This window comes from Peromyscus eremicus, chromosome 4 (genome assembly GCF_949786415.1).
Source record: "Peromyscus eremicus chromosome 4, PerEre_H2_v1, whole genome shotgun sequence".
NCBI lineage: Eukaryota > Metazoa > Chordata > Mammalia > Rodentia > Cricetidae > Peromyscus > Peromyscus eremicus.
Window position 1 is genome coordinate 9,870,592 of NC_081419.1, and position 20,473 is coordinate 9,891,064.

At 54.9% G+C, this 20,473-nt stretch overlaps 1 protein-coding gene across 5 annotated transcripts in view; it reads left to right on the forward strand.

Annotated features, from left to right (window-relative positions):
- The window catches only part of Dab2ip (DAB2 interacting protein), a 193,360-nt gene that overhangs the window by 156,057 nt on the left and 16,830 nt on the right, over nucleotides 1-20,473 (forward strand). For all 5 annotated transcript variants that reach the window (XM_059260165.1, XM_059260164.1, XM_059260162.1 and 2 more), the window contains 5 exons: nucleotides 13,491-13,644; nucleotides 14,682-14,780; nucleotides 15,573-16,127; nucleotides 18,764-18,908; nucleotides 19,001-19,145. In XM_059260165.1, coding sequence (XP_059116148.1) covers nucleotides 13,491-13,644; nucleotides 14,682-14,780; nucleotides 15,573-16,127; nucleotides 18,764-18,908; nucleotides 19,001-19,145 — 1,098 coding nt within the window. The remainder of the gene's footprint in view (nucleotides 1-13,490; nucleotides 13,645-14,681; nucleotides 14,781-15,572; nucleotides 16,128-18,763; nucleotides 18,909-19,000; nucleotides 19,146-20,473) is intronic.

Here is a 20,473-nt window from a genome sequence, read left to right on the forward strand (position 1 = left end):
GGGAGACCTCACAGGACTTTGGGGCTCAGCCTGAAAGCCCAGTGGCCGGGCACTGTAGACAAATGATTTAGTGCTGTCCTTTCTTAGGAGAGAGAGGTACCAAAGGATGTGGATCTTGTGAGACCTAAGGTTGGGATAGGAAAAGCTGGTCTCTTGGGAGGGAGCAGCAGCAGGACATAGACTGACCTGTGGGTTGAATCCTGGAGAAATCCTCTCTTGACCTCAGTGTTCATCTGGAAGAGGCATGATGGTAGCGCCTGTCTGGGGAGCTGAGGGAGTAAAGCCGACTGGACCAGGAGCGCTGAGCCTTGTCTGGAAGTAGGGATTGTTCAGAGTTGGCAGGGTTCCCTTCGTTTATAGTCTGTACTCGAGAATTAGTCTTACTGTTTCTGTTTCAAATGCTTTGGGACCTTCTAGTGAAGTTTAGATTTTAACTCTTAAGAATTTTGCCTGAAGTCTCCCTTAGAAGCCTAAGACTGCTAATCTGATCGTGACTCATTATTTCACTTTTCCTGCTTCCTGTACAGAAAAGGGGATCTGTACCTTTAAGTTCCTGCAGAAGACCTGCTTGTGATGCTGGCTCTTTAAGAGAATTACAGAGAGTTGGAACATGGCTTTTGTTTAACTAGCCATGATTGGTCCCAGTGGATAGGACTGGAGTGCTGTGTCTAGAAGCAGGCACAGGGCTGGCCTGACTGAGGCTGGTGGGGACTAGCCAGTGAGTGGCTAGGTAACTGGCCTGGCCTCTGTCCCCAACTTGGTAAAACTGGTAGCTGTGTTCAAAGCATGGTGAGTAGCCTTAGTAGAGGTTGGGCAAAAGGGAGCCAGGGAGGCCTGGATGGGCCGGGGCTGCTGCCCATACTAGATGGAGTGATTGTCACAGGTGGCCAGCCTGAGAGTGACTCAGTTTCCAGTGATGGTGGCTCTACCCAGATAGTCACTACTGGCCGAGGACTTGGAAGCAGTTGGGATGGGTCTACTGCAAGTGGGAAGCCAGCAAGGGGGGTGGTGGTGGTGGTGGTGGTGGTGGTGGTGGTGGTGCTGCTGCTGCTGCTGCTGCTTTTAGTTCCAAGCCAGGGGACCTGGTGACAGTGTGGCAGGGCTGCTTTCTGCAGGCCCGTGGTACTGTAAACAGGGAAATGCCAGGAACTGCTGGGAGCAGTCTGGTCTCCAAGGAGCCTGGCCTTTGCTCTGGTTGTCCAGCTGGGCAGGGTGGAGCTGTGCTTTCTCAGGCTTGGGCCTTCCCATCTCCCCTCAGCAGCCTTGCTGTCCTCACCTCCCTCTGCCTTGGCTCCTGGGCTGTGTCTGGTCCTGCATGTGCTGGGTGTAGCTGGAGAGCTTGTCAGAGACCAGATGGTGTTGATACGATGGTCTTCCCTGGGAGTCTTCTTGTCTGGTGTGAGCCTCACTCATTACCACCGGGGCAGGTGAGACTGCCTGTGAGGTGCCCTTCCAGACAGGGTCACCTGGTGACAGGCAGGGCCAGTGCAGTTCTCGCCCCCCATAGTTCCTGTAGTTACTTGGAAGTTGCTACATTTCAGCACCCAGTTTCTATAGGTTTGGTGAAAACCTGAGGCCTCAACAAACAGGCAGAGAAGAGTGGAGTTGGAACCATATGCCCAAGCCTCCTCACAGGCCCTGGTGCCTGTGACTTGTGACATTGGGCAGAGCTAGTTTTCAGTGCGAGCTGGGGAGACCTATGGAGATGCTGAGCTTTTTTTTTCCCCCTTGCAAAAGCATCTTGCTGTGTAGCCTATAGCCTAGGCTGGCCTGAAACTTCATTCAGCCTTCTGGGTGCAGGGATTACAGGTGTGTGCCACCATGCTGGGCAAGTGACCATTGGGCCAAGCTCAGCCAGGAAATGAGCCTGCCTATCAGGAGTGGCTCACCTTGAGCAAAGGTGGGCTTCCCCCCCCCCCCCCCCCCCCCCCCCATGTAGTGGTTACTAGAAGGGTTGAGCAGGGCCAGCAGCTGGCTTGGTTCACACCTGCCTGCTCTAAGTGCATTGTCCTGAACTGCTGGGGTGCCTTGGACCAGATGGCCAGTGACAGACCATGCTAGTGTATCGTAGAGTCGGCTAATGTGGGAAAGAGGGACTGTGAGGGCCATCCCTGAGCCTCAGTGTCCTTAACTGTAGTGAAGTGCAGAAGAACCAAAGGGAATGTGAAGCCAGTGCCTTGGTGCACTTGCCAGGTGGGTGGCTTAGCAGCAGATGGCTGTGGGGGGACTTGAGAGCACCCCTGCTTTTCTTTGCTGTGTTTCCCCACCCCCGAGGTTCTAGTCTTGCTTGTAGTATAGGAGCTTGGCTTGCCCGTAGCTGCCCTCTTGCTGATTTGCTTCCATGAATACTCCTGGATGCCTCCTGCCGCAGCTTGAGGCACAGTGGCTCTGTCGCCCACTGGGGGTCTGCAGGCTTGAGGATGGTATAAGGGGGGCATTCAGCTATTCTATTCCCTGCCCAGTGGGTGGGTACCAGTGTAGTATAGCTACAGGACAGCCTGTTTGGCAGGCGACAGAGCTGGCCCTTTGTGTCTACTGTCTTTGTCTCCTGGGGGGTGCTGGCATGGACCTTGTGTAGCCACAAAGCCTGCCATCCCCAGTGGTGGAGTCTGAGTGTACATGCTTATTTCCAGATGTGTCCTTGAATGGGAGCCTCTGAGATGTCTGCCCAAGATGACCTGCCTTTTTGAGCCTGCTTCTGGGTGGAGAGCAGAGCTGGTGAGGTTGTCTGGGATCATGTGGCAGAGAAGCTTTTTAGGAGCCTTGCTGTAGGAACATGAGGAAGGATCTGAACCAAGTGAGAGGCATCTTGGACACACCATCAGGCCAGGGAGAAGCCAGGAGTATCAGAGAAGTACTGGAGAAGGGGCCAGAAGGCCTAGAGTAAGGCAGGGCATAGAGGCTCCCAGAGCTGACCACAGCACTGTAGACCAAGAGCACACTCTTGGGTGACTTGTTCCACAGCAGTAGGGCTCAAATACTAACTCTTGACTTACTAGTTTGACCCAGATCACCGAGTTTTGCTTGTAGGTTTCTGTTGTTGAACTTTCTGTGTAGTGGGGGCTGGCTTCGGGCTCCTGGTCCACCTGCCTCTGCCTCCCAAGTTCTAGGATGACATGTACCACACTGATTTATATGTGATTGGCACATTTAACCAGTTATCAGAAGTGTGGCCCAAGGGGTTGGAGTAGGAGGCCGTCCTCAGATGAACTGTGTCACCCTAATGGAAACAGCCAGTCACATGGCATGGTACCTGGGTCTTGGTGGAGAAGATGAGGCAGAAGATGCTGCCTGTGTCCACACATTCCATCCTAAGGGAGGGAAGGCTTCCTGGAGGCCGAGGACTGGGGATTAAGTTAGGCAAGGCAAGCTGCTCCCTGTGGAATGGGAATACTTGCTTCTTAGCTCATCTTTTATTTTTATTTCACAATCATTCTCTACGAGCATTCTTATTTCAAAGGCCATTGAGGATGTTCTTGGAAGTATTTGGGGGGCAGTCAGGAACCCCCAACACTCAGACCAAAGGGACACGTGGATGTGTCCTTGGCTGGGATCCATTGAGCTCACTTACAGAGGACAGAACATCTTGGCTAAGGCCTTGAAACTTCTCCAGAGAGTGCAAGGAGAAGATGGAGCCAGGCGAGAAGCTGAGGTGGTTGGAGTCAGAGCCCTAAGTGTCGTGCTGTGTCTTGCGGGATATCGGACTCTGCCTGGAGATACAGATGAAGACGCTTTCCCTGGGGAGATGGAGACAGGGTGAAAGCTTGGAAATGTCTTGTTCCCTGGTCTTTCTGAGCGGCAGACCAAGCCTGGAGTTTCCTCGTGGGAACCAGGGAGGGCTGACAGCTGAAGTAGTAGCGGCCATTGGGCCTCAGCTTCTTCTTGGAATTACTGAAACCTCATCCTGTCCACTGAGTGGTCTTAGGTTCTCTTTTAAAATTCAGGGCACTTCGCTGTTCTGCTGGGGTTTATGAATGTTTAAAAACTGCTTTGTGGTCCCCCAAAGTAATTTGACAAGTCTGACAGCCATTGATTAAAAACCCAAAATTATTCAGGCTGCAAGATGACGGAGGCCTAGATGGAAAGAAAGGTCCTGGGTTTTGCCCCATCCACACTCGGGGAAGTAAGCTGTGATAGGTGAGTGTGGTCCCAGAGGGCTGCGGGCTCCATTGGCTGTGCCTAGTCCTGGGAAGGGTAGCACGGGTCTGTTGGTGTCCCGAAAGCTGCCCTCTGTGCAGGAGCGAGACAGCCGTGGCGAGGCCCAGGCAGCAGTGAGGCGTCACTGTCGTACCGTTGCCGGTGTAGTGTAGCCCTAGGTAGTGACCGTCTCTTGAGTTTATCTTTGGGAGTTATGGAAGGCTTCCTGGTAGCTCAGCATGTGAGGAAACAGCCCAGAGAAGAGAAGGAACTTGTTTAGGGTTCAAAGGGAATAGGGGGTTGGCCCAAGGTCACTTAAGGTGGAGCTAGAGTGGGAGTCTAACACTCCTGGGCCTGATTCTTCATCCTGTGTGAGACAAGAGCACAGAGCCTTGCTGAGGCACTAGGCTGACAGGGTGACCAGGCCACTAGTTTCTCGGCTGTTGATCTTGTGAAGCCCTCTCTCTGAGGCTTGATGTGTGGCAGAGTCACCACTGCCCTTGGCTCCTTTGAAGCCCTGACTGCTTTGGCTAACACCTGTGTGTGGTGGTTGGGAGAAGGCTGTGAGGTGATGTGTGTACTAGGGGAAGAACACCTGGTAGGTCAGAGAAAGTCAGTGTCCTGTGGGTACCACTGGTGCCAGGCCGCAGGCTGCTTTGTAGCCGGTTATGCGTTATCCTGTTTTGGTAGCATTCTTTTCACAGTCTCAGTCCTGTGGTGTGGGGATCCCACGGGTAGTGTGAAGGCAACAGGCCAGGGCTCAGTATGTGTGTGAAGGAAAGTGTCATCCAGGTTCATAGTGACTCTGCTGGGACCTACTTCAAGTCCTGGACTGAGGGAACCCAGGCCTGAGAGGAACGAATTCCTCCAGGCTTTCTTCCCGAGAAGCTTCCCAGGCTGGCTGGCCAGGCTCTCTCCCTTTTTAGGATGGTGTTTGTCTTCCCAGAGTCCTGGGAGCCACCAGGCTGTTTTCTCCTAACCCAGTCTGGATTCCAGCTGGGCCAGGAGTGAGTACAGGCCTCAGCAGCTAGTTCTCAGGCCTGACAGGGCTGAGGAGAGATGTTCCCAACAAGGCACAGCCCAGTTTATGTCCAGCACTTGATTCCCAGGAGGTTGTGCCCTTGTCCTGACATGCTCCAGGACTGTGTCCAGAAGCAGTCCACATTGTGACAGAGCTCCAGCACTGCTGCCTGGGCCTGCCCGCTGCACAGGTAGAGAGAGGCCTGCCCGCTGCACAGGTAGAGAGAGGCCTGCCCCCTGCACAGGTATGTAGAGAGGCCTGCCCCCTGCACAGGTATGTAGAGAGGCCTGCCCGCTGCACAGGTAGAGAGAGGCCTGCCCGCTGCACAGGTATGTAGAGAGGCCTGCCCCCTGCACAGGTATGTAGAGAGGCCTGCCCGCTGCACAGGTAGAGAGAGGCCTGCCCGCTGCACAGGTAGAGAGAGGCCTGCCCGCTGCACAGGTATGTAGAGAGGCCTGCCCGCTGCACAGGTATGTAGAGAGGCCTGCCCGCTGCACAGGTATGTAGAGAGGCCTGCCCGCTGCACAGGTATGTAGAGAGGCCTGCCCGCTGCACAGGTATGTAGAGAGGCCTGCCCGCTGCACAGGTATGTAGAGAGGCCTGCCCGCTGCACAGGTATGTAGAGAGGCCTGCCCCCTGCACAGGTATGTAGAGAGGCCTGCCCCCTGCACAGGTATGTAGAGAGGCCTGCCCGCTGCACAGGTATGTAGAGAGAGGCCTGCCCGCTGCACAGGTATGTAGAGAGGCCTGCCCGCTGCACAGGTATGTAGAGAGAGGCCTGCCCGCTGCACAGGTATGTAGAGAGAGGCCTGCCCCCTGCACAGGTATGTAGAGAGGCCTGCCCGCTGCACAGGTATGTAGAGAGAGGCCTGCCCGCTGCACAGGTATGTAGAGAGGCCTGCCCGCTGCACAGGTTTGGAGAGAGGCCTGCCCGCTGCACAGGTAGAGAGAGGCCTGCCCGCTGCACAGGTATGTAGAGAGAGGCCTGCCCGCTGCACAGGTATGTAGAGAGGCCTGCCCCCTGCACAGGTATGTAGAGAGGCCTGCCCCCTGCACAGGTGGAGAGAGGCCTGCCCGCTGCACAGGTATGTAGAGAGAGGCCTGCCCGCTGCACAGGTATGTAGAGAGAGGCCTGCCCGCTGCACAGGTATGTAGAGAGGCCTGCCTGCTGCACAGGTATGTAGAGAGGCCTGCCTGCTGCACAGGTATGTAGAGAGGCCTGCCCGCTGCACAGGTATGGAGAGAGGCCTGCCCCCTGCACAGGTATGTAGAGAGAGGCCTGCCCGCTGCACAGGTATGTAGAGAGAGGCCTGCCCGCTGCACAGGTATGTAGAGAGGCCTGCCCGCTGCACAGGTATGTAGAGAGGCCTGCCCGCTGCACAGGTATGTAGAGAGGCCTGCCTGCTGCACAGGTATGTAGAGAGGCCTGCCCGCTGCACAGGTAGAGAGAGGCCTGCCCGCTGCACAGGTATGTAGAGAGGCCTGCCCGCTGCACAGGTATGGAGAGAGGCCTGCCCGCTGCACAGGTATGTAGAGAGGCCTGCCCGCTGCACAGGTTTGGAGAGAGGCCTGCCCGCTGCACAGGTATGGAGAGAGGCCTGCCCGCTGCACAGGTAGAGAGAGGCCTGCCCGCTGCACAGGTATGGAGAGAGGCCTGCCCGCTGCACAGGTAGAGAGAGGCCTGCCCGCTGCACAGGTGGAGAGAGGCCTGCCCGCTGCACAGGTGGAGAGAGGCCTGCCCGCTGCACAGGTAGAGAGAGGCCTGCCCGCTGCACAGGTAGAGAGAGGCCTGCCCGCTGCACAGGTATGTAGAGAGAGGCCTGCCCGCTGCACAGGTAGAGAGAGGCCTGCTCACTGAGAGCAGAGCGCTGATGGGACCTGGAGAGTGTGCTGGGTTGCCACTCCAGAACTGGTATGACTTGTAGTCTTTGGGTGGGCATCAACATTGGAGACATACTTGGTTCCTATTTTTTACCTGTCCCAGGCCTGGTGTAGAACCCCGATGCATACCTTCTTTCCCTTTAAATTAACTAAAGGGAATTCATGGCTTTTTTTTAAAAAAATTGAGGTATCCTAGGTGTTTGGTCAGCTAAGATGATTGGTCCTATCCTACAGAAGATGGAAGGAGTAAAAAGGTTGAATGGTTGGGGAATGTGAACAGAGAGCAGCTTGGGAAATGCCAGAAGGGTAGCCTAGAATTGTCTCTTGAACCCTGAATGGTTAAGAGTTGGATAAAGAAACGGGATGGTCACAGTGACTGGTGGCAGTTGCTGGCACTGGCCTCATGAGCACACCCTCTTGCGGTGTCTCATTTGACTTTAGAGTGACCCCCATGAGCATGGTACCCGTGCCTCCTCCGGCAGATGGAAACAGGTCTAGAGACTTGGCTGACCTAGGCACTTAGAGCTGCATCTGTTGGTGTAGACGTTTGTGTGCAGCCGGCACTGATACTAAGCTCTGTCTTGCTGCCCGCTGGTGTTTCTGTGTTATTCCCTCACATGGTGTGTCTACTCCAGGGCTCACTCTCCACCTGTGTACCTTGATACCCAGTGGTGCAGGTACTCCCCTATTTTGTGTGTTTGGGTATTTTATGTGTATGTATATCTGGACACCACGTGTGTACCTGGTACCTGCAGTGGTCAGGAGAGGAAACTGGGTCCTCCTGAAATTGTAATGACAGATGGTTATGAGCTGACATGTCAGTGCTGCGAATTGAGCCCAGATCCTCTGGAAGAGCAGCCAGTGTTCTTAACCACTCCTTTTTTTTTTTTTCTTCTGAGACAGGGTTTCTCTGTGTAGCCCTGCTGTCCTTGAACTCACTCTGTAGCCCAGGCTGGCCTCGAACTCACAGCGACATGCCTGCCTCTGCCTCCTGAGTGCTGGGATAGAAGGCGTGCGCCGCCGCCCGACAGAGCCAGTGCTCTTAACCTCTGTGGCATCTCCAGCCTGTAGGTGTCTCCAGAGGTCTCCCTGCACTGCTCCTGTCCTCTAACTGTCCCATCTGGAGACAGCGGCCTGAACTGTAGCTGGCCTCTCCTGGTCCCAGCCCTGTCCTGGCCATACCCGGCAGCTTCCTCTGTCCTTTTGAGGTTTGGAGGGTGACTTTGAGCCCCTTACGCAACAGTCCCATGTAAACTCACCCACCCTTAGCTGTGAGCCCACTCCCGGTCAAGCGAGCTTTTCAACTATTTCAAGTTTTGTTTTTCATTTTGGGTCCCTCCCTCATCGAAATAATGGGGAATTTGCCTAACTTCTGTGTCTTTAACCTTTTTAGAGAAAAAGAGCAGAATTGGAAAACAGCTTGTGGGCCGATGGGGAGGCTATCAGATAAGGCTGTGCCCCAGGAGCTGGACAATGTCCCCTTGTTCCTGCGTCTGGGCCTCACAATAAGCTGCTGTTGGGACCCGCTCTGCCTCCAGCAGTGGTCCCCCCATGCCCATGCCCACATTTCCTGGGCCCTAGAAGAAGGGCGTCACAAATGGCAGTCAGCCCCGTGGTGGCCCTTGCTCTCCCTAGTACCCAGTGGCTTCTGTGGGGTAGAGTCAGCCTCGGGCTCCTGAGCTGTCGTGGGATCTCTTGCAGTCACTTGCTACTACCAGATCTGAGGCAAGTCATTCCTCTTGCGGAGGGTGCCGTGCCTCAGTCCCGACGGGGCTTATGAGAACTCGAGGAGGCGGGCAGTGTGGCGTGGAGGGCAGTGCGTTTGCTTGGAGGGCCAGGGACAGCTTGGGCTGGGCTTTGAAATGGTGTGATTTGTTAGAAATGAAGGAAGGGTAGTGGCAGGTGTCTTGGTCATTGGCCAAAGTGATTTTTGATGAATATTTGGCCACTACCTTGGGTCCTCTGGGCTTGGTTAGCACAGGGCTCTGAGGAGGAAATGGAGTGAGCCATACTGTGTAGAAGGGCTGATTCCCTGGAATGCTGCTGTGTTCGAAGTGGGGATGGACATTGAGTCACTCCCTTCTTCCCTGCAGGCTGATAGGCCCTGGTCAGACCAGCTCTTAGCTGAGGAGTTCGGTGTAGGTTGTACTAGCCTAAGGTCCGGCTAGCCAGTGAGTAACTGGGAACTACTTCCCAGAAAGTGTGGGATTCCATTTCGTGGAGTGTATGGTGAAAGGGCCTCTGGTTCCTAGAGAGCCACTATGGCGCTAGAGAACTTACTGTGTTTGAAAGGGTCTCCAAAGGACCAGGTAGATGGACTGAAACACTCCATTGAAGAGAGAAGGATCCTCGTAGGTCTCCTCTGATAAAGATGATTAGTGTGGGGTGGCTTCAGGGCACAGCTCTCAGGCGTCAGCCTTGCTCACGCACTTCTGGACCATCTTTGTCACTCCTGGGGACGGCCCCTTCAACAGTGTCTGGACTCAGGAGGTCTGTCCTTGTCCTCGCTGACCTGACCTCCACCAGATGTGGTTGAACTTGGCTACTGGGATCTTTGGGGGCTTTGGCTCAAGAACTCTGAGGCTCTGAACGCTGGAGCTAAGACAGCCTAGCCTACTTACAAGGAGTAGTGTCCCTGCCTGGCAAAGGGACAACGATGTGACCAGCTAATGTGCCTGCTTACTCAGGAGATCTGGAAAAACCTTGGATGAAAGGGTTTGATGCTGGATGTTGAATTTGGTAGAACCAAGGCAGAGTAGTCAAATGCTGGAGGCCTGCTGAGGAGACAGGGAATCCCTGGGGTGGGGCAGCCCAGCAAGCAGGTCACAGAGCAGAGGGATGTAGCTAGAGTTTTCCTGCCTGGCCCACAGTCAGGGCAAATCTCTTTCACCTGCCAGTCCCACAGCCTCTCAGACCCGACCAAATAAACACAGAGACTTATGTTGCTTTCAAACTGTATGGCCGTGGCAGGCTTCTTGCTAACTGTTCTTATAGCTTAAATTAATCCATTTCCTTTAATCTATACCTTGCCACATGGCTCGTGGCTTACCGGCATCTTCACAAGCTGTTTCTCATCGTGGCGGCTGGCAGTGTCTCTCTGACTCAGCCTTCCACTTCCCAGCTTTATTCTCCTCCTTGCCCCGCCTATACTTCCTGCCTAGCCAACGGCCAATCAGTGTTTTATTGATTAATTAGCAACACATTTGCCATACATCCCACAGCAGAGGGACTCCGGCCAGCAGCTCAGAGTGTGGAACCAAGGATGGAACCTGAATCTCATGGTCTTCAGGGGACACCCTCAGCCTCCATAACAGCTCAAAGGCTAGGAAATGAGTGCCCATCTTCAACCTTGTTCTTACAGCTCTCCCTCAGGGTATGCCCAGTCTTGTTCTCCACTTGGGGCAAGAATCCCTCCTTTCTCAGATAAGGAAATGGACCCAAGCAATACTTGAAGGATGGAATCTGGGCCTCAGTTTTGTGGGCTGAGGTCAGCACTGTCTAGGGGGCTTTTGAAGATTCTATGAGGTGATATATGTAATGTGGATGGTAGCCCAATGTTAATCCTCTCTCAGGGATGCTGCCTGTTGACTGGATAGGGTAGACACGTGACTTGAAACCTGGGCCTGTTATAGACACATAACCCAGCTTCTCTGAGTACAGTGTAGAGTTACACAGTATTCCTGTAAGGTTGTGGGAGATGTTCAGATCTGGGCTGTGGAGTTGATCCCTAGGTGGAGGTCCTGGCTGGAGGCATTTTGCCTCCTTCAGTGTCACTTTGCCAAAAGGACTAAGGCTTCGACTCCAGTGACTACAGAGGCCAGGAAAGGAGCTGGATGGCCATGCCTTTGGCTGCTTTCCCTGCTTCACCCAACCTTGGTCAGCCAGGGCTGGAGGGTGGCAGAGGCTTTTTGTACACATCAGCCCTAGAAACTGACTGCACGTGGCAGCTGAGGGCAGGCCTGGGCAGATCTCCCAGCGAGAAGCTCTGGCAGATCAAAGGACTTCCTGAGCCTACCTTCCCCTTCTGTAAAGTAGACGAGTAGATGAAGCTCTTGGTAGGGTTGTATGCCGCTGAACCGGCTGGGTGTCCAGCCTGTGCTGGTGGGGTCACATTTAAGATCACCTCTCACCTGGGGGTAGAATGGCCCCAGGTGGGCGTGTTGCTTACCTCCTTTCTCCTGAAAGCTGTGCCCACTCACTGCCCCCTTGAAACCAGGGTAATCTGGGGTGCTCATCTCCTTCCCTGCCTCAGGCTTCTTGATCATTTTGCCCTGTCAGAGGCTGGAGGTGAGGAAGAAGTGACCAACTATGTGTTGAATGGAAGGCATGGTGGGGCAGAGACCTGCCATGGACCGATGGGGCAGGTGGTCCTTGGGCAGAGTGCCCAGAGGTGCTGTAGACACAGACGGGCCTGTCTTCCTAGAAAGGTGCTTCTTAAGCTGTGAGGTGGTCCTGCGGCATCTAGGACATGACCAGGCAACCATTTCCCCTACTAAATTCTAGTCTTCTTACCAACTGTCACCACAGGCATGCCCTAGTGGGTGGCACCAGACCAGCTCCCTCTAGGCCTGCATGGGGGAAGGCTGAGATTGGTGTGTGTAGGGAACCTGGAGGGCAGAGGGGTGGCAGGCTGACTCCTAGCTCAGGGGGAAGGATGCATAATCCTTTGAGTCTTGCCACCACCAACCAGGGCCCTGCTACCTGGAGCAGCTAGCCAGGGAGACCTTGGAGATGCACCCTCTGCTCCATGTCTCCCTCATGGAGCAGTCCTGGGGAGATAGCAAGCCAGCACTGCTCCACAATCACCCGCTGGCCTGGGCCAGTCCAGATGCCTTAAGGACTCAGAGCTTCCTTCCCTTCAGCTCTTTCCCAGGAATCTTCCCAGGGAGGCTCGGACCAGCTGGAACATGTCTGGGACAGCCTGGGCAGGAGAGAGGGAGGTAAAGGTTTTACAGCCACTGGTTCCAGCCCTGATTGTTTGGGGTCTGGCCTGTTGGGCTCCTCCAGCTCTAGGTTCATTTGAGCAGGCCCTGGGTGATAAATCGTGCCTCTTACTTCTATTTCCAGCCACCAGACGGTGACCCCAGCTCTCCAGCTCCTCCCTTTTCCTGACTGGGCTCCTCACCATTCTGGCTCCCAGCTGGGTCAGAAAGCACCCTAATTCCGCCTTGCTGTTTTAGGACCTGGCTATCAGATCAAAGGGGTGGTGAGGCTTAGCTCTCCTTAGGCCAAGTGACTTCCCTGGCACCTGAGGCAGGAGGTAACTTCCGTTGAGTTATGAGTTATGAAGACAGGTGGTTTGTGAGTTAGGCACTCAACTTAGAACTGCAGTGGGGTGGGGTGAGGTCTTGGAGCCAGGATTCAGGCTTAGAGAAAAGCCTGTCTAAACAGCTAGAATCACATGGTTCACCTTTGTAATATGGGGCATCCCAAGAGAGGGCGACAAGATGGAATGTTAGGTCCAGGACAGGAACAAGTGCTCATTTTCACCGCTAGTGGGCTGCAGGAGACCAGCACCCTCTGGTCCTGGGTGATGGGGAATGGCAGGCAGATCCAGGTGTACCCTCTGCTGTGCAGCCAGTGGGCCTAGGCCACGCTCCACACGGCAAGGGGAATGCTGAAGGAAGGAGCATGGATGGGTTTCTGGCCAGTCTGAACCTGCCTTAGCTCCCTCTGGTTCTGCCCATCCCCATGGAGCTCTCAGAGACCACCTTTGTACTGGGTTAGGGAGGCACTGTGAAAAGGTCGAGTGGTCTCCTGGGGTGGCCTGGGTGGCTGTTTATGCAAGGGGCTGGAGAAATGGAGACGGCTTCTTTATCTGGGGCTGCATTAAGAGGTGTACAGCATGCCCAGTGCCAAGCCTGTTGGAGCCAGCCTGGGCCTGTCTTTACTTGGTGTCTTGTGTCAAGCCCTGAGTTGGGTTTCTCAATGACCAAAACCCATGGTATAGGAACCCCAAGCTAGTGCCAGAGTTTCTGAGTGCTGTGTAGAAAACTGAGGTCCTGCTACCCAGAGGCTCCGGGAGGTAGGGCAGGATGGAACAGTGCATGAGAAAGGGCTTTGCTGGCAGTGACATTCTTGACAAGTGACCAGGACAGAGGGCAGGGAAGATAGGAAAGGCCTCGGAAGACTACAGGGTCACAGCTCTTACTTGCGGGTTTGTGGGGCCACTGCAGAGTCAGGCCAGACCCTGCCCCAAACCCAAGTGGACACCGCATCCTCAGCAGCGTGCTCTCTTACAAAGGAGTGCCTCCCCCAGGCTGCAGTGTGGTGGGGAAGGGGCTGTGGCAGTCCTCCAGACCTGTCTGTTACAAGCCTGAGAGTGCAGGGTGGAACGGTTCTCTGTGGAGCAGTGGAGACAGAGGCAAGACAAGTGGACAAGGGCATGGAAGCCTGTTTGGTGCAGATATTATCAGGCCACATGTGACGTTCCTATTGCTCCCCTCCCCAGGTCCCATCTGATGCCAAGGCTGAAGGAGTCTCGCTCACACGAGTCCCTGCTCAGCCCCAGCAGTGCAGTGGAGGCGCTGGACCTCAGCATGGAGGAGGAGGTGATCATCAAACCTGTTCATAGCAGCATCCTAGGTCAGGACTACTGCTTTGAGGTGGGTGGCTCCACAGCTCTCCTCCATGAGTGCTCTTGCCCTGTCAGGGCACAGGTTCTTGGGAGCAGTCTAGAATGGTCTTATTCCTCTATTTCTAGGAAGCTTTGTACCCAGTCCTCACCACCAATAATCATGCTTTGGGGGAGCCCTCTGGTAGAGAAGTGAGCCTCGTACTGACAAGCCAGTGGGGCCTAGTGTGGATCCTCTTGGCACCTGCCTCTCTCTGTGCCCCTGTATTATTCTGGGTTAAGACTCCAGGCCAAGTCAGACTGGATCTGGATTGAGGTGTCCAGATCTGGGACCAGCTGAGACAGTTAGGGCCTGTCCTCTTGGTCTCAGTAGAGGCTGTTACAGAAGGATCATACCCTCTAGTGCCTAGATGTGGGTCTGGTTTGTTCAGTAGGGCCTGCGTTGTGCTGAGAGCAGCAGGTCAGTGAGGGCAGTTCTGGCCAAATTCCCTCACCTCAGGAAAACACTAGTTTACAGCTAGGAGGTGAACAGAATTGATGCCAGCAGTGAAGGTCTCAGGCCTGGCCCACCGAGCAGCTCAGCTCTTTTCTCTAGACTAGCACACGGCTACATTTCTGTGATTGTCATTGTCCCTCCTGATGGGCAAAAGGAAACCTCTCCCCACCCCCAGAAGGGGTCGGTTTAGGACTAAGCCTACCCTTGCTTTTCTCCTGGGACCTGTGGTCTGCTTTTAGGGAGACTATGCGGTGACTCCAGCAGGGTACCGCGTTCTGTCTCCCTCTTAGGGAGAGAGGGCACAGTGAAGAAGCTGCTTTCCTGTTGGACAGGAGTGAGGTGGGCAGGGATGAGGAAACAGGCCAAAAAGCCTATATCAAAAGCTTGACTGCTTTCTTGACTTGCTGGGGCTCATCTGGGTCCAGTGTGCCACATGTGGTTCAGAGATTTCAGGCAGCCCCTCCTTGCCTCTCATCCTGTGGCTGCTGTGCAGTCATGGTGGCCTCCGGCTTTCCCTAGTGTACAGCCTGGTTGTGATCCCTTCCCCCACACCATCCTGTTTGCCCCAACAGGTGACCACATCATCGGGAAGCAAGTGCTTTTCCTGCCGGTCAGCAGCTGAACGAGACAAGTGGATGGAGAACCTGCGACGAGCAGTGCACCCCAACAAGGTAGGCCTAGGCCTGCTCTTGCTAGATCCTGAAAGATGAGGTGAGACCCAGACTGAGGGTGCAGAGGCATGACTCCTGAGGAAGGGCGGGAGTGAGTGGGCCTGGAAGTAATGGGCGGTGCTGAGCTATGCCCGCTGTTAGGTGCTTCTTCTAACACTACACACCGAGCAGTGTGGGCCACAGAGCTGCATTTCCCCTTTGGGAAGCCGGATCCTGTGTCCTGCCCAGATCCACTTCCTCCTAGCCAGCTGTGGGGCTCATCTGTTCTGTTCTAGCTTAGACATCCACACCCTTCTCCAGGTGGGTGCCCCTTGGTGTGTCCTCTTATCTTCTACTGTCCTGGACTCTTTCTCTGGTTGGGGCCCTGACTGTCTTCCCAGGTGACTTGGGTGTAAATTGAAGCCTGATTACCATGACATCACTAAAGAAAGAGGTCTTAGCAGCAGTCACCTCTTAAGTTGCTTTAGGGACCAAAAGACTGAGAAGCCCCTGTAAGGGTCTAGGCGTTGTGCCCACTCCTTCTCAGTCTCACTCCGAGTCGGCAGGGCTGTTTTAGTAGTTTTCTAGAAGAACAAGCCTGGGCCCAGGTGAAATTAGGTACTTAAGGTTGGTAAACTAGCTAGTGATCAACAATGCAGACTAAATGAAGCCATGTCCGTGGACATCTCCCCTGTCACTACCCGTGCACCTTGCCTCTCAATCCCTCCCAGATCTCTGAGGACTCTGGGCTCTGGGCTGGCTAAGTAGGTAGGTAACAGCTACAATTGACCACCCCAGACCCCTCTTCTGCAGGACAACAGCCGGCGTGTGGAACACATCTTGAAGCTATGGGTGATTGAGGCCAAGGATCTGCCGGCCAAGAAGAAATACCTGTGTGAGCTCTGCCTGGATGATGTACTGTACGCCCGTACCACGGGCAAGCTCAAGACGGACAATGTCTTCTGGGGAGAGCACTTTGAGTTCCACAACCTGCCGCCTCTGCGTACAGTCACTGTCCACCTGTACCGGGAGACGGACAAGAAGAAGAAAAAGGAACGCAACAGCTACTTGGGCCTGGTGAGCCTGCCTGCTGCCTCTGTGGCTGGGCGGCAGTTCGTGGAGAAGTGGTACCCAGTGGTGACACCCAATCCCAAGGGTGGCAAAGGCCCTGGGCCCATGATCCGAATCAAGGCACGCTACCAGACCATCACCATCTTGCCCATGGAGATGTACAAAGAGTTTGCCGAGCACATCACTAACCACTATTTGGGGCTGTGTGCAGCCCTGGAGCCCATCCTCAGTGCCAAGACCAAGGAGGAGATGGCATCCGCTCTGGTGCACATCCTGCAGAGCACGGGCAAGGTCAAGGTGAGTGTAGCTCCCTGTTTGCGGAAAGACTCCTCACAGACACTGGGCTCTCTGCCCTTCCTGGATCTCTGTTACGTAACCTGTTTCATTTTGGAGGACTTGGGGATACCCATTGCAGTCAGATGGGCTCCCTAAAATGGAGCACTGTGCCATGAGTTGGGGAGAACTTTGTACTCCACCAGTAGCAGGGCTGAGCCCCAAAGACATGGTACAGAGAGTGGCCTGAGACTGCAGAGTGAGCATCCCCGCTGTACTCAAGCAGGTGTGCCTGAGCTCTTCCAGCACTTGAGCCCAAACTACAAACCCAGTGGGACGAGTTGACAGACACACACAACAGGTAAGCCCCCTTCAGAGCTCCGGCCTCTGCCCGCGCCTTCATGCATTGCTTTTCCATACAGGCGCATGGGTGCACACACATACATGCTGAGTGTAGACAGCCAGCCAAGGCCCTGGTGCCTTGCAGAAATAGGGATCAGAGAGCCATGCAGATAGGCTCTGCTTTACAGCTGGAGGGCTCAGCTCCTGCGTCTCCCACCACCTTCCAAAGCCTGCTACTCCTGACGGGGCCCAGAAAGGACACACCTCAGCTCCAACCACACCTGGTTTAGAGAACAGAATGTCCCTAGAAGACACACCATCTCTTTCCTGCCTAGCTCAATAGCACATGCCCTCCACCCCTACCCTGTGCGGTCTCCCCAGTGACCTTCGTTCTCTTTTGGGGCTTGCGGCCCCCAGAAAGTGGGAGAACACCTGAGCTGTACTGGCTGACTGTATTGTAGTAGACTTCAGGCAACTGGTGAGGGAGGGATGGGGGGTCACCCCGAGGTAATACCCTGAGCCCTGAGCCCCGAGCCAAGAAGGGAACCGGGCTTGGGTGTCAGTGGGCAGAGGTCAGTGGTTTAAGACTCCATAGGCCTTGGGTCAACTCTTAGCTCTTTCTAGAGGCCCTGGCAGGGGGAGGCTATGGTTGGAAGCACCTTGTCCTCTGCATCTTGCACTGCCTGCTGGACTGACTGGTACTGTGCAGGACAGGAAGTGAGAGGGACCACATGTTGCCAGGACCCTCCTCACCATGTGCTGCCTTCGGGCTGGCTGGCTGGGTAGGCTGCCAACTAGGCCAACTCTTGAAGTACTGCATGTTTTTTATTATTGTTGTTTGGTTTTTAAATTGTTACTTATTCTGTGTGTACGGGTGCTTTGCCTGCGTCTATATCTGTGCACCACATACATGCTGCTTCCCATAGAGGTCAGGAAAAAGCATTGGCTCCTTGGGACTGGAGTTACAGGTGGTTGTGAGCCACCACGTAGGTGCTGGGAATCCAAGCTGGGTCCTCTGAAGAGCACCGGTGCTCTTAACTGCTGAACCACCTCCAGCCCAGGCGGTACTGCTTTGATTTGCTGGTGGGTAGTGGGCAGGAGAGGCTGGGGACTGAGAATTACATCCATCACAGACCGTAGAGGGCAAGTGAGAGGCTTAGCCCTTCCCTGCTGCTGTGTTCTAGTTCCTAGTCCCAAGGTTGCTGTGGCTTGGGAAGCCGATGCTGTCTGAAGCAGCCAAGAGGCATCCCAAGGCTGGAGGGATAGGAAGTAACCGTTGTCTCTGGAATAATTAGAACTGGCAGAGCATTCTTGAGCCGGGCGGAACGTATGTTAAGGCTACTTGTGTAATGAGGGGTAGGCAGTCTACCTTCCTGAGGTGGCAGCTGGACTTTGAGGGTCCCAAACCTGTGTCCTGACCCTTCCTACCCTCTGTTCAGTCCTGTTTGTCTAAGCTTTTCAAGTTCCCATCCTAGGAGCCCTCCCCGCAGTGAACTCTGTGTGATCGTGGAGGGATGCCGGAGCCTTGGGGGCAGCACCTGGCCACAGATGGCTGTGTGGCCTTGGACGAGTTGTTTTCTGCTCTGTGCCTTGCTCTTCCTCTCCCTGCTGCTGCCCACCTCTTAGGAGTCATGTCTCATCCCAGTGCTGAGGTCTAGCGCCTGCTGCACAAGGTCAGGAAGACGGTGGCTTTGAAGAGGAGCCGTGGTGGAGCTTTAGGGGTGATGGGCTCCTTACCCTTCTGCTCATTGTGTTTCTAGGATGTGATTCCAGAGAGGCCAGCTGTAGCTTCCCCTCAGACCTGCCTGTCTCTCAGCCCTTCCTTTTGTTGGCCAATCAGGCCTCTTAGATCAAGGTCTTTTTTTGTTTTTTGTTTTGGTTTTCTGAGATAGTTTCCCTGTGTAGCCCTGGCTGTCCTGGAACTCACTGTGTAGACCAGGCTGGCCTTGAACTCTGAGATCCGCCTGTCTCTGCCTCTCAAGCACTGGGATTGAAGGCGTGCCTACCATCACCTGTGCTTGTGCTGGGTGTCTTGCAGGCTCTGATTGCTGCCACTGAGTCTCCTGTTCCGCCTCTTTGCCCTACCCTAGGTCTCAGGTGGGCTTTGGGCTTGAGAGGAAGGGAACAGCCAGCCAGTCAGGTGCCATCGTCAGAGGGAAAGGTGTGGCTGAACTCCTCTCCAGTGTCATCCCACAGTATCCCAATGAGCAAGCTGCCTCCAAGTCACTCTGGGGTGTCCAGCAGCCAAGGACAGTGATGGTTCTGCTGTCACATCAGCTCAGCTCAGGTTCCACTCTACTCCCCTTCTGTCTCCCTAGGACTTTCTAACAGACCTGATGATGTCAGAGGTGGACCGCTGTGGGGACAATGAGCACCTCATCTTCCGGGAGAACACATTGGCCACGAAGGCCATCGAGGAATACCTCAAACTTGTGGGCCAGAAGTACCTGCAGGATGCACTAGGTAGTTGGGGACATTACTGGGCCAGCAGGTGGCGCGGGCTGGGCAGTGCTCCTCAGACCCTCACTGCCTTCTGCATGCTCACCCAACCACAGGTGAGTTCATCAAAGCTCTGTATGAGTCGGATGAAAATTGTGAAGTGGATCCAAGCAAGTGCTCAGCCGCCGACCTCCCCGAGCACCAGGGCAACCTCAAGATGTGCTGTGAGCTGGCCTTCTGCAAGATCATCAACTCCTACTGGTCAGTGCAGCCTGCCAAGGCCTCCCATCCTTTCATCTGGGCCATCCTCTTTTCTGTCAGGTTCTCCCCCACCCCACCCCCCCCCACCCCCCGGGCCAAAAATCTGACTCTGCTGAGTTGCTGGATTGCCAGGTTTTGAGTTCTTAAGTATAGGAAAGCATTCTAGAATATCTGTAAGAGAGGTGTGTCTGTGTGTGTGTGTTGGAAGGAACCTGGAAATGTCAGTCTGTCTGCAACTCTGGTGAGCATTGTGTACAGGTAGAGGCCAGTGTCAGTGCACTGGTGCTCATGGAGACAGAGCCCTGGTGTCCCGGCACCTGCTCCCTAGGCTCCTCACCTGTCTGTGTCTGGAGGTTATCACACTTTAACCCGTTGAGCAGGGCTATGTGTGAATGCCTAAGCACCAGCTAGGCCTCCAGCTCGGACTAGGGAACAGAGATAAAGGGGTGGTTTTTCGGTAGGAGTGGGCTACTCACATTGGGGCCATGGTTGGGGCTGGGATTCAGCCCTGGAGAACTTCATGCCATGCCTGGGAGACTTCAGTTTCCTGGGCACCTGCTCACTCCTGAGGTGCGGGAGAAGACTGGTTGGCCTGGTGCTAAGCCCAGCTCTGGTTAGAGTATGTGGGACGATCTCTGTGGGCCTTGCTGCCAGCCTGAGTGTTGGGTTTGTTTTCACACTGGAGAAGCTACCACCTCAGGCGAGCCTGAAATTCACCCTGGCCACTCTGAAGCCATACCCCTCCATTTGTTTGGTGCTCCCCTGGCGCCTTCACACGTGACTCTACGTCCTTCCCTAAGGCTTTAGACCTGCCCCTCTGTGACCATTCACGTGACTTAGTCTTCTGTGCCCTTTCAGCCAGGAGCACCCGAGGGTCCACCGGCTCAGAGGTGTTTGCTGTTCCCAAAGGCCAGGCAGAGGCAGGCCTGCTGGGTGGGCAGTGGCCTTGGGCAGGGGTTGGTGGCCAGTCCTGGGGTGGGTACTCATTTGCCCAGGTCCCTCAGCCTGTGCTGCCCAAGATGCTTTCATGGGGTAAGGAGACAACTGGAGAGCCTTGAGCACCCTCAGAATACACTGCCGTCTCCTTGCTGAGCTGGGTTCCCAGCCTCTGCCCTCCGTCCCACAGGGAAGACATGGTGTGACTAGGGGTTTACATTTCTTCTCTCCTGGACAAGTCTGTCAGTAGACACCCCCTGGCTCAAGCACCAGGCCTGTGCCCGTTTCTCTAGGCAGCCTTGCTGGTTCAGCCTCATTCATTGCCATATGCCCTACGGGGCTGCTGTAGGCTTGAAAGGCAATGGGGATGGGGACCATGACAGGCCGATAAG